Source organism: Miscanthus floridulus, chromosome 18 (assembly GCF_019320115.1).
Source record: "Miscanthus floridulus cultivar M001 chromosome 18, ASM1932011v1, whole genome shotgun sequence".
NCBI classification, from domain to species: Eukaryota; Viridiplantae; Streptophyta; class Magnoliopsida; order Poales; family Poaceae; genus Miscanthus; species Miscanthus floridulus.
In genome coordinates this window covers 57,952,851-57,965,272 of record NC_089597.1, presented here as the reverse complement: position 1 = coordinate 57,965,272, position 12,422 = coordinate 57,952,851, and the positions used below count along the sequence as shown (strand labels likewise).

At 53.8% G+C, this 12,422-nt stretch overlaps 2 protein-coding genes across 2 annotated transcripts; both read left to right on the top strand.

Annotated features, from left to right (window-relative positions):
- The first annotated feature begins 4,062 nt into the window (after nucleotides 1-4,062).
- Nucleotides 4,063-4,368, top strand: LOC136523898 (uncharacterized). The gene has a single exon (XM_066517424.1). The coding sequence runs from the start codon at nucleotides 4,063-4,065 to the stop codon at nucleotides 4,366-4,368; it is 306 nt and encodes a 101-aa protein (XP_066373521.1).
- A 1,332-nt stretch (nucleotides 4,369-5,700) lies between these two features.
- Nucleotides 5,701-6,123, top strand: LOC136523897 (uncharacterized). Its single transcript, XM_066517423.1, has one exon. It carries the CDS (start codon nucleotides 5,701-5,703, stop codon nucleotides 6,121-6,123), a length of 423 nt encoding a protein of 140 aa, XP_066373520.1.
- Nucleotides 6,124-12,422: the final 6,299 nt, after the last annotated feature.

Here is a 12,422-nt window from a genome sequence, read left to right as displayed (position 1 = left end):
TCTGTCGTGGTGGCCAGCGGTGTTGTTAGAGGTTGTGGTGTTTGCGGTGATTTGTGTTGTGCGCGGTTGTTGTTGTCGACCATCCTTAGAGTTAGAGTTATGTGTCGGGTTCATAAACCCGGGGTCCCTCGAGGACCGGCTTCCACGCCCGGGCTCGGCCCAGGAAAACAACATATATTTCCTGGGTCGGCCTAAAAAACTATAACACAGCAGGCCGGAAGGGTAGTCCGGTCGTCGATCGGAAGATCTACCCTTAAGAACAGGCGCCCGCTCGTCAGCTTCTTCAGCCCACCTCTCCGACCAGAGCACTCGCTTTAGGTACCAGCCATCTTCAAGCAGTCTCTCCAATCGGAAGGCTTGGCCTAAAACGCTGCTTCCTACTCCGACCCCGACCCTGCGGCCAGGGGCTCATGGGAAGCCTGCTCACCGCTCTTCTCCGACCGGCACACCAAGAGCCGACTGGAGCCATCCGACCGGGGGCTCCCCGCTCGGAAGGAACCAGAAGACGTGCGGAGAAAGGCAAGGCATGACACACAAGTCAAAACCACTGTACCAGGGACCATACCCTGCACGAAACAGTGCTCTACAGCCACCCTGACACAAAGTGTTGTAGGGGCCGCAGAAACTCCCATATGGTAAGCCCCCCACGTGTCTCTGGACATCAATCGCAGTATGGGCTCCAAGATTTACCATATCGGGTGAACATAACGTAGCTCCTCACATGCCACTAGGCATCAAGAAGTATTTGTAGGTACTGGCGTCTATCCTTCCTGAAGAAGATAGCTCGACCCCCCGTACACATCTGACATCCTACAACGACATCGACAGTATTGGGGGGGGGGGGTCAACCATTATCCAGTTTTCATCACCATAGGCAGCAAGGCTTAGAAATATCTGTACTCTCTCCCTCTCACCTGTAAAGTCATCCCCTTCATCTATAAAAGGGGATGCGCTCCCTCCAACGAGGGGAGATCGACTTCTTCAAGCTCAGACTCACTAGATCGACATCAACACCTTACAACCGTAGGACCACCAAGTTCCTACCGCGACCCTTCCGATCGGAGCCAACCAAACCTCTTGTATCCCCCCTTCTTCCTCCTTCTCGTTTGTACCCGTACTATAGACTTCGAGTGTCTAGGCTCAACAATAAAGTCACCGACCGACCCCAACTGGACGTAGGGCATGTTGCCCGAACCAGTATAAATCCTGTGTCATTGAGCGCTAGGCCACCTCCGATCACAACGTATAGCAAAACTACAAATATTTACTAGTTGGTCACTTTCTGCACCGACAGTTGGCGCCATCCGTGGGGAAGCGTTGTACGTTCAACACTCTTTTGGTCATCGGATGGCCCATTTTTCCGCCACCCCCGCCGTGGCAGGCTCGAACGATACGATTCGTTTCGGCTCGCTGGAGTTCCCCGCACTCTCGCCCACCGGGATGAGGGTTCCACCCATCTTCGAGCCAACCTAGGCCTTTCGCTTCGGGAGCCTAGACTTCGTCGCCGACCGGCTCGGCGTACTCCACCTCCGTGAGGAGGCTAGCGACCCAGCACCCGTCGGAGGGACGTCCTCCATCAACTCTGGGACGCGTGACTTCAACGGCACGGCATCTGTGCTTCTTTCCGAGCAAACTCTCTGCTCAAACCCCGTTGTAAGTAATATGCGTACTACTCGCTCTTTATTTGCTATCTCTCACCAGTCACCCAAAGGAAATGTACCACCCATGCCACAGACGACATACGATCGGTTCCCCTACGGCCTTGCGTCCTCCGCGGACGCCTACGCTCGGGGGCTCCGAAGGATGCTGGCACCATCCCCCCTCACGTCCGAGTTTGTGGGAGTGGCGGGCTTCGTTCCTGCCATTTCCCACAAACTCCTGGATGGTGATGGCGAGAGCGACGGTTCAAGCATCGGTGACATGGCTCCCCGCCACTGTCCGTCCTAGGAGTGCGCTATAGCGGACGCTCCACGACAACAGCCGGTGGTTGTAGAGTCTGTGCAAACTCACACCCCTCCAGACCCGCGTGCGGGAGCCCTCGCGTCTGCGCAAGCACACGCTGAGGAATTACGACAACGGCGGCAGAATCAGCCACCGCCTGCACCGGTGCCGTCGGTACAGCACGTTGCTCCCCATACGCCTGGCCTGGCGGGTGGCGCTCGGGGCCGCGCTCGTCAGGTTCAGCACGACATCGTAAGTGAGGGGAATGATGTCCCACAATTCGCCCAGGTCAGCCAGAATATCGCTGCTGTAGCAATGCTTCTCTGCGGTGTTCCTGAGCCCGTCGACCCTCAGAAGCGGGCAGTCTACCGGAACCTCCGGGTTCTAGTAGAGGCCGTCGCCGTCCAACAGGCGGAAAGCTCCGCACCACGACTCCGACCCATGCCCCCTCTCCCTACCAGGGGGATAGGGACGCACCAGCCGGATCAATCCGTTCGCTCGCCGCCGCAGTCGGCAGGCTCGGCTCGAGGAGCGGCAGCCGCGCCACGGTCCAACCAGGCGCCTGCTCCACACCAACCGCACTAGGACGCTCGTAGCATCGCTAGCAACCGTCGTCGGGCCTAGCACGACAACGACGTCTGCCATACGGCAGCAGGCGACACAGACCCTAGCCAAACTATGGAGGGAAGCGATGAAACGCGCCCTAGGCGCGATCGCCGGCTAGATAACCAAAGCCCCAGCCCTAAGGGCCCGGGGCCACGGGCCTTCAGCCGGCGCATCCGGAGAGCACCGTTTCCACAGCGTTTTTAGCCTACCACCAACATCACCAAATACACCGGGGAGACGAACCTAGGCATCTGGCTCGAAGACTTCCGGCTCACCTGTCGAGCCGAAGGGGTGGATGATGACTTTTTCATCATCCAATATCTTCCCATTTGCATGGGGGAACATGTTCAGGCATGGCTCGAATTCCTTCCACATGACAACATCCGCAACTAGGCAGACCTCAAGAGGGTCTTCGTTGGGAATTTCTAGGGGACGTACGTCCACCCGGGAAACTCCTAGGACCTCAAGAGCTGCCAGCAGGAGCCTAGCAAATCCCTGCGAGATTACATCCATAGGTTTTCCCAACGTTGTAACTCCCTCCCTGATGTCGTCGACGTAGATGTCATCAGTGCTTTCCTCTTCGGGATAAACTGCAAGTCCCTGATCCACAAGCTTGGCTACCTAAAACCCCGCACCACCCGCGATCTGCTCGACGTCGCCACCAACCATGCCTCTGGCGAGGAGGCGGTTGGAGCAGTCATCAGTGGTGGCCGGGACAAAGGCAAGCCCAAGCGCGTGGATCCAGACGAAGGCCCCTCCACTCAGAGGGGCAAGAAGAGCAGGAAGGATCGGCGCCGGTCGGACGACACCATGTTGATCACCGTAGCTGAACGCGCGCCTAGGCAGCCCCAACAGGGACTGCCTGACCACTTCAATAAACTCATGGATGGTCCATGCCCCAATCACGCCTATCCCGTCAAACACCTCTACAAGGAGTGCAAGCTCCTCAAACATTTCCTCCGACAGGCCGGCGCGCCAAAGGAGGGGGACGGCAAGGAGCCGACAGTTAGGAGGGGTGGCGCGGCAGGCAAGGACGGGGATGGTTTCCCTGAACTTGAGGAGTGCATCATGATCTTCGGCGGGTCCAATGCCATCTGGTCCAAACACCAGCATAAGGTATGCTATAGGGAGGCATGTGCCGCCAAAACGGCCGTCCCCTCCTTCCTCAGCTGGTCGGAGTCTCCGATCACCTACAATTAGAGGGACCATCCCTCCCACGTCGCAAGACCAGGACGCTATCCGCTCGTTGTCGACCCCATCATCTACAAGAAGCGGCTTACGAGGGTGCTGATGGACGGCGACAGCGGCCTCAACATCCTGTACATCGACACCCTCGATGCCATGTGCATCCCCCGATCGGAACTTCGCCCGATAGGCTCCCCCTTCCATGGGGTAATCCCAGGAGCGCAGGCATACCCGCTCGGGTAGATCAATCTGCCCGTCACGTTCGGCAGCCGAACCAACTTTTGCTTGGAGGTTCTCACCTTCGAAGTGGTGGACTTTCTAGTAAGATTCATGGCAATCCCCAACTACACCTACCTCAAGCTGAAGATGCCGGGACCAAATGGCGTCATCACTATGACCAGCGCGTTCTCGCACGCCTTCATGTGCGACCACGAACACTACGAGCTCGCCACTACGGTCATCAACTCGTCCGAACTCCCGCGGCTCGGCGAGTCATTGGTCTCGGCAGCCCCGGACTGTAACCAACCAACTTCCTCGTTGGCCTTCCACCCGCTTGAAGAAACCAAGGTGGTGGAAATCGATCCCACCAACCCAACCAAGACAGTTCAGGTCAGGACCCAGCTTCCGGCCAAATAGGAAAGCGAGCTCGTCGACTTCTTGCGCGACAACCACGATGTCTTCGCATGGCAGCTGTTTGACATGCCGGGGATACCCCGAGAGGTCACTGAGCATGCACTATGCCTTACCCCAGGCTCTAAACCCACCAAACAACGCCTACGTCGCTTCGACGACGAAAGGCTTAGGGCCATAGGCGAGGAAATCGCCAAACTCCTAGCAGCCAGGTTCATCAGGGAGGTCTTCCATTCCGACTGGCTTGCCAATCCCGTCCTAGTCAGAAAAAAGATCGAGAAGTGGAGAATGTGCGTCGATTATACTGGACTTAACAAAGCATGCCCGAAGGATCATTTCCCATTACCACGCATAGACCAGATAATTGACTCCACCTCGGGTTGCAAAATCCTCTCCTTTCTGGATGCCTACTCAGGCTATCACCAGATCATGATGAAAGAGTCTGATTAGCTCGCAACCTCGTTCATCACCCCATATGGTTCGTACTGCTACGTAACCATGCCTTTCGGCCTAAAGAACGCTGGCGCCACCTACCAAAGGTGCATGCAGCAATGCTTCATCGACCAAATTGACCTGCTCGACCAGCTCGATTAGGCCGAGCGGTCAAAACCAATGATCGCTGTCTATGTTGATGACATAGTGGTCAAAACGGCTCAAGCTTGCGACCTGATCGCAAACCTCCGAAGGTTCAACATCAAGCTGAATCCCGAAAAGTGTGTTTTTGGGGTTCCAAAGGGGAAACTGCTTGGATACATCATATCTGAGTGCGGCATCGAAGCCAACCCTGAAAAGATCATGGCCATCTCCAACATGGGCCCCATACGCAACGTTAAGGGCATGCAGAGACTCACCGATTGCCTGGCTGCCTTAAGCCGCTTCATCTCCCGGCTCGGTGAACGAGGGATGCCGCTCTACAAGCTCCTCAAAAGGACAGACGCCTTCGTCTAGACTGAGGAAGCTCAGCAGGCTCTCAAAAGCCTCAAAACATCCCTAATGTCAGCCCCAATCCTCATCACTCCCAAGCGGGGAGAACCCCTCCCACTCTACGTCGCGGCAAGTAACCATGTGGTGAGCGCCGCCCTGGTCATAGAGAGGGAGGAACCAGGACACCAGCTCAAAGTGCAGCGACCCGTATACTTCATCGGAGAAGTGCTTACCGACCCCAAGGTTTGGTACCCCTAGGTGCAGAAACTCCTATACACCGTACTAATGGCGACTAGGAAGCTCCTACACTACTTCACCAACCACGAAGTCACAGTCATCACTTCATACCCACTCGGAGACATCATCCGTAACCGTGATGCCGCGGGACGAATCTCTAAGTGGGCCCTTGAACTCATGGGCCATGACATCAGGTATGCCCCTCGCACCACAATTAAGTCTCAGGCTCTCACGGATTTTGTCGCCAAATGGACGGAGGTCCAGCTACCGGCCCAGGACGTCTCCCACGAGTACTGGACATTGTACTTCGATGGATCCGTAATGGCACCCGACTCGGGGACTGGAGTGGTTCTGATCTCTCCAGACGGGAGTAGGCTCCGCTACGCCATCCGCCTCCACTTTTTGGCTTCAAACAATGCCGTGGAATACGAGGCCCTTATCAACGGACTACGCATCGCCATTGAGCTCGGCGCTACACGATTCTACGTCCGCGGCAACTCGGAGCTAGTCGTTGATCAAGTCATGAAGGAGTCCTCCTGCAAAAGTCCCCTCATGACAGCATACTGCCAAGAGGTGCGCAAGCTTGAGGACAAATTCTAGGGAATCAAACTGCATCACGTCCCTCGAAGGGACAACGACGCCACTGATTTCCTCACAAAATTGGCCGCCAGGCAAGATCCATCCCCGAGTGGAGTCTTCGTCAACGACGTCCATGAGCCATCCGCCCGCATCCTAGAAGGACCGACCCAGACACACCCCGATGGCCAGCTGACGCTCAGGGGTTCTGATCCCAGTACCTCTATAACGACGTCACCGTATTGGTACTCGATCAAACCGATTGGCGAGTACCACTGCTCGCCTACCTCCTCGAGGAGGTTCTCCCACCTAAAAGAACTAAAGCCCAATGAATCGCTCGATGCGCCAAGACCTATGTCATGCTCGGTAACGAACTCTACAAACGAAGTCCATCAAGAGTACTCATGAAGTGCGTTCCTGCCAGCCAGGGAAAATTGATCCTCGTCGAGGTCCGGAAAAACCTTTCGCTAAGGATTTTACTAGCCCACTATGCTACGAGATGTAGAGGAGGTCGTCCGTAGGTGTGAAGGATGCCAGTTCTATGCTCGGCAAACCCATTTACCAGCGCAAGAGCTCCAAACCATCCCAATCACCTGGCCATTCGTGGTCTAGGGCCTCGACATGGTGGGACCTCTCAAGAAAGGTCCAAGCGGTTTTACCCACCTACTCGTAGCAGTCGACAAGTTTACCAAATGGATAGAGGCCAAGCCCATCACCAATCTCCGCTCGGAAGAGGCGGTCAAATTCTTCCTCGACATCATCTATCGATTCGGTGTTCCTAACTGTATTATCACTGATCACGGGACTAACTTCACTGGGAAGAAGTTCCAAGACTTCAACAATGGATACGACATCAGAATCGATTGGGCTTCAGTCGGACATCCATGAACTAATGGCCAGGTCGAACGTGCCAACGGCATGGTCCTCCAAGGACTCAAGATGTACATCTTTGACCGACTCAACAAACACGCCGTGAGGTGGGTTGCAGAGGTCCCAGCAATCCTTTGGAGCCTAAGAACAACCCCAAACTGATCCATGAGATTCACACCTTTCTTCCTGGCCTATGGAGCAGAAGCTATGTTGCCCTCCAACCTTGACCACAACGCACCAAGAGTAAAAGCTTTCAATCACGACCGAGCCGCGGTGGCTCAACAAGACACAGTCAACCCACTCGAAGAGGCCCATGAGACAACCATCATCTACTCCGCTTGCTATCAACAAACCCTCAACAGGTACCACGAAAGGAAGATCAGAGGAAGGATTCTCGAAGTCGGTGATCTCGTGCTACAAAGGACCCAATCGATGAAGGAAAAACACAAGCTCTCTCCACCCTGGGAAGGACCCTATATGGTAACCGAGGTAATCCGACCAGGCACCTCCCGACTGGAGGACAACAATGGCAATGTTCTCAACAACACTTGGAACATTGAACAACTACGTCGTTTTTTCCCTTAGAATCGGTCTAAACACCTTCGGTAAAAACACATGCTCCTGTAAGAGCGCCCTCACCCGAACACTTTCAACCCAGGTCGCTCGGGGGCTCCATAAATATACAAATATTGAGTACTACCTCTCTGTTTTGTTTACTGTTGTATGGAGAAATTCCTTCCTACCCTAACGAAGGGGTAGTTCATTCCTTTAAATTTACCTTACGTAGCTTTGCTTTAAAAATTCTGACTGATTGCACCCCGCCTTTCCCTATGGCTACAACCGGCCGAGCCTCGCGGGCCATGCCCCGGGCTCGTGAAGTTGCGACCTACGGAACAAACGGGCAGGTACGAGAAAGAAAGAAATTTAAAACAAAATTATGCTAAGGAGAAACTAAGGAACGGAAGGGAACAAGCTTCCCCAAATGGAATAACCCCATCACAGAAAACAAAATACCATTATAGCTGTTAAGAACACGAATGTTTTATATGGGGGCTTCCCCCACAAAATTAAAACTACTACGGCCACTCGACAACTTCACTTGAATACCAGAAGAGACAACCAGGCCTCCCTGAGTCGATCGAGTCACCCAGGATAGATCAACTGGCCTCCTGAGTCGACCGATTCACTTAGGATAAGCACCTGAGATACAGGTAGGAAGCGAAGGGGCACCCCATGTGGGCCATGCCGACTCCGTCTCGAATGACGAGCATGGGTCCCGGTCGGACATTTCCGACTAAAGCTCTCCGAACCCTATCTCTTAGGTCATCAAGGTAAGCATGTGTACATTAAAATACAAAACTATTCACACGAGGGCTAACCCACGATTGACAAGCGTAGGTCCCAGATGGACGTTCCCGAATGGAGCCCAACGAACCCTGTATCTCTAGTCTTCAAGGTAAAACACTATCAAAGCCCCTCTATTTCTTTATAATCATTTCATACATCCATACGCGCATTTCATACCATACGCCTGAACCCCCCAGACGGTTAGGGCATGAACTGCCCGGGTGAAAGGTCCTTGTGTGGTTTTAGTAATTGAGTAACAACCTAGGTGGACTAATTATGTTTATGTGAGATACACAGGTGATTAGTCCACAGGTACATATGTGTGAGCAACATATGCCATGAAGGTGAAAATGGCTTGGAGATGTTGCAAAGCTCACACATGTGATGATGAAGGAGCTCATTGCACATGAGACATGACATTGAGTCATGTGATCAAGGTGGAGAAGATCAAGACAAGACTTTGCTTGATGGACTGGTTGCAAGCGTGAAGGGCAAGTCAGAGGCTTTGGAGCGATGGACCGTGTGGCGGTGAAGCTTGAGCAAGACTTGGCACCGATGGACGAAGGCAATGGTGAAAAGCAAGTGAAGTCAAGATCGATGAACTAATATGATCACCTGATGATATGAAGTGGATCATATCATTGCTGATCGTGTTGGTGCATGTGTTGCATCGACATTGGAGGAGATGGAATGGAATGCGCAAGGCAAAGGTATAATCTAGGGCATTTCATTTCATCGGTCATAGATGTGTAGAGAAGTTTATGACCGGGTTTAGGATAGATGGCCGTACTATTAAGAGGGGCAAACTTGTTTGCATATCGGTCATCTAGTGCAACTCGAGTGATCTAACTTTGCATCATCGCTAGGATAGAGAGGCGTGGCAAGTTGAGTGGCTAATCCTTTGGAAAATGATTGTGAAAATGCTAACACACATACACATGATGGTGTACACTTGGTGGTGTTGGCACATTTACAAAGGAGATGGAGTTGGAGTTGATGTGGATCAACTTGGCGATGAAACAGTGGCAAAAAGGGTTAAGAACTCCACCGGCGGAGTGTCTGCCCGTAGAGTGCGGATAGTCCGACGGTGCCACCGGCGCCCTATATAGAAAAGATAGGGTCCCATAGAGTGGACCGGACTCTGGTCACGCAGTGACCGGACGCTGGGTTCCAGCGTCCCGTCAGTAGTGGTAGTCAGCTGGCAGGCGTCGGTCATCGATCGGACGCTGGCACTAGAAGTGACCGGACGCTGGTCGTATGCGTCCAGTCAGGGTGACGTGTGATGATGCAGGCAGGGCAGAGAAGCTTGAAGTGACCGGACACTGGTGGTGCGTCCGATCATGACCGATCGAACGCGTCCGGTCATGTCTGGTACCTTACTAGAAACGACCGGACACTAGGGTTGCTGCGTTAGGTCAGTTCAAGCTGTTGCATCCGGTCGATAGATGACCGTTGGGATCGAGCGATCAGTGTTTAAAGAAGAGGACACGTGGTGTGCATCGCACGACCAGACGCTGGGGTCCAACGTCCGATCGATCGGACCGGAGCGTCCGGTCGTCCTGACTTTTGCCCAGTGAAGGGGTAACGGCTCTATTTGTTTGTGGGGTTATAAATAGAAGCCATGGTCGGCCTTGGGCCGGTAGCTGAGCACACTAGAGCCTTGGTGGCTTGTGTAGTAGTGCTTGGGAGCCCTTCATCTCACATATACTTGATAGTGATCATTCGATTATGTGAGAAGTGCGATTGCATCGTGAGATTGCATCGAGTGGCACTAGGTGACCGAGTTGCAAGCTGGTGGTGCTTGTTACTCTTGGAGGTTGCCACCTCCTAGATGGCTTGGTGGTGGTCTCCGTCGAAGCCCGCAAGAAGCTTGTGCGGTGCTCCGGAGAAGAGCTTTGTGAGGGGCATTGTGCTCACCCCGCGGGAGCCACGAAGAGCAACTCTAGTTGAGCGTGTCATTGAGCTACCCTCACTTTCGGGGTAGGTTCTTGCGGTGCCCGACGTGCGGGCTTGGCGGGTGATGCCAATTAGCCGCCGAACCTCTGAGTGAGCGGTCGACACAACGGGGACGTAGCGTGTTGGCAAGCACGCGAACCTCGGGACAAAAATCATCATGTCAACCTTGTTCTTCCCGTTGGTTTGCATCCTCGTTACATAAGCTTGTAATTACTTTCATATACATTGTGCTTGTGTAGTTGCTCTTGTAATTAGTTAGCTTGTGTAGCTTACTAGTTACCTTCTTGCTTGTGTAGCATAGAAGTAGCTCCCTTGCGTGGCTAATTAGGTTTGTGTAACCTTGTTAGTCACTTTGCTTAGTTTGTGTAGCTAAGTATTTGCGCTCTCTAATTTGGCATTGGTTGCCTTGTTATTGAGCATTGCTAGTGAGCTTAGTTGGCTTTGTGCTTATGCTTACTAGCATGTGTAGGAGCTCCCTTGTTGCTTAAAGTACTAGTGGCATAGGTTTGTGTGACCTTGCTCCTAGAATTGGTTAGGTGAGCTTTAGCTAGCCCGACACCTTTGTTGCTTAATTAGTATCTTTGAAAGGTGCTAGAGAACATAGATAGAGGGGTGTAGTCTTGGCTAGACCGATAGTTTTAATTCTGCACTTGTTTCGGTTAGCTGTCGCGATTAATTTTAGAAAGGACTATTCACCCCCCCTCTAGTCTACCATCTCGACCCTACACTGGGGGCTCAGGAACTAAGCATCGCACATGCAGCGAAATGCATCAGAACGCTCCGTGTTGCGCCACGAAGCGGCGGCTTGCCTCATTCAATATGAGCAACCGAACAAAGCCAAGGGAGAAAACCGTAGATGAGCACCGTGCGGCCTTTGCCCGGTCTGGCAAACCGGGTCATCTCAACCTTCTCGTTCGATCCTGAACCTCTCGCCAAGCCTGCAGAATCTCCATCGAGGGGAGGCCATTAGGCCACCAGGGTCGGTCTCCGGAACGACCTAGGCATCTGTCGGGCTGCAGGTAAAGGAGTAGTGGAATGCCACAAGAGGGCTATGCTGACCCCGTCACGAATGACGGACCCGGATTCTGCTCGATCACACCCGTTAGCGAGCTCACCGAGCTAGTCTTCGAGCCCGAGCGATCGGGACAGGCGACGAAACTCAGCCCCTCCGGTTGTGAGGAACCAGATGGGGTAGCGCAAAACAACTCACAACCCCCATGAAGGCCCGACAAGGCTTGGGGGCTTAAATGCCATGGGATCGTAACTCTGAACTCACGTCGACGGGATAGGCGACATCCGGCTACGGCTCTTGGGGCCGTGACTCCTAAACTCGCGTCGACGGGATAGGCGACATCCGGCTACAGCTCTTGGGACCGCGACTCCTAAACTCGCATCGATGGGATAGGCGAGATCCGGCTACGGCTCTTGGGACCGCGACTCCTAAACTCGCGTCGACATGATCGACGACATCCGGCTACGGCTCCTAGGACCGTGACTCCTAAACTCACGTAACGGCTTCAGACGGCTTCGCTAACTAAAACTAACTCTCTTGATCCATGGTGAGCATCGACGCCTGGGTCTGCTCGCGACTCCACCTTACCCGATCCCACGGCGCGCACCGACGCTAGGATCAATAAGTTCTGTCTCAACCCAATCCCCTGCTTAAAAAAACGCCTCGACTGCACAACTACGCCATGGTTAAACAAAAACACGCCTTAAAACTCAAAACACGCACCCACAGGCACAACACGAAGAACCCCCTAGTCGGTTCCGCCCAAACCACCCGGGGGCTCGGGGGCTACACCCACGGATGCACTCGTGCGCACCTGCCAGCAAGACAAAAAATCCCCTAGATGATTCGGCTCAAATCACCCGGGGGCTCGGGGGCTCCTGTCGGGTTCATAAACCTAGGGTCCCTCGAGGACCGGCTTCCACGCCCGGGCTCAGCCTAGGAAAATAACATATATTTCCTGGGCCGGCCCGAAAAACTAAAACACAGCAGGCCAGAAGGGTAGTCCGGTCGTCGATCGGAAGATCTACCCTTAAGGACAGGCGCCCGCTCGTCAGCTTCTTTAGCCCACCTCTCCGACCGGAGCACTCGCTTTAGGCACCAGCCGTCTCCAAGCAGTCTCTCTAATCGAAAGGCTTGG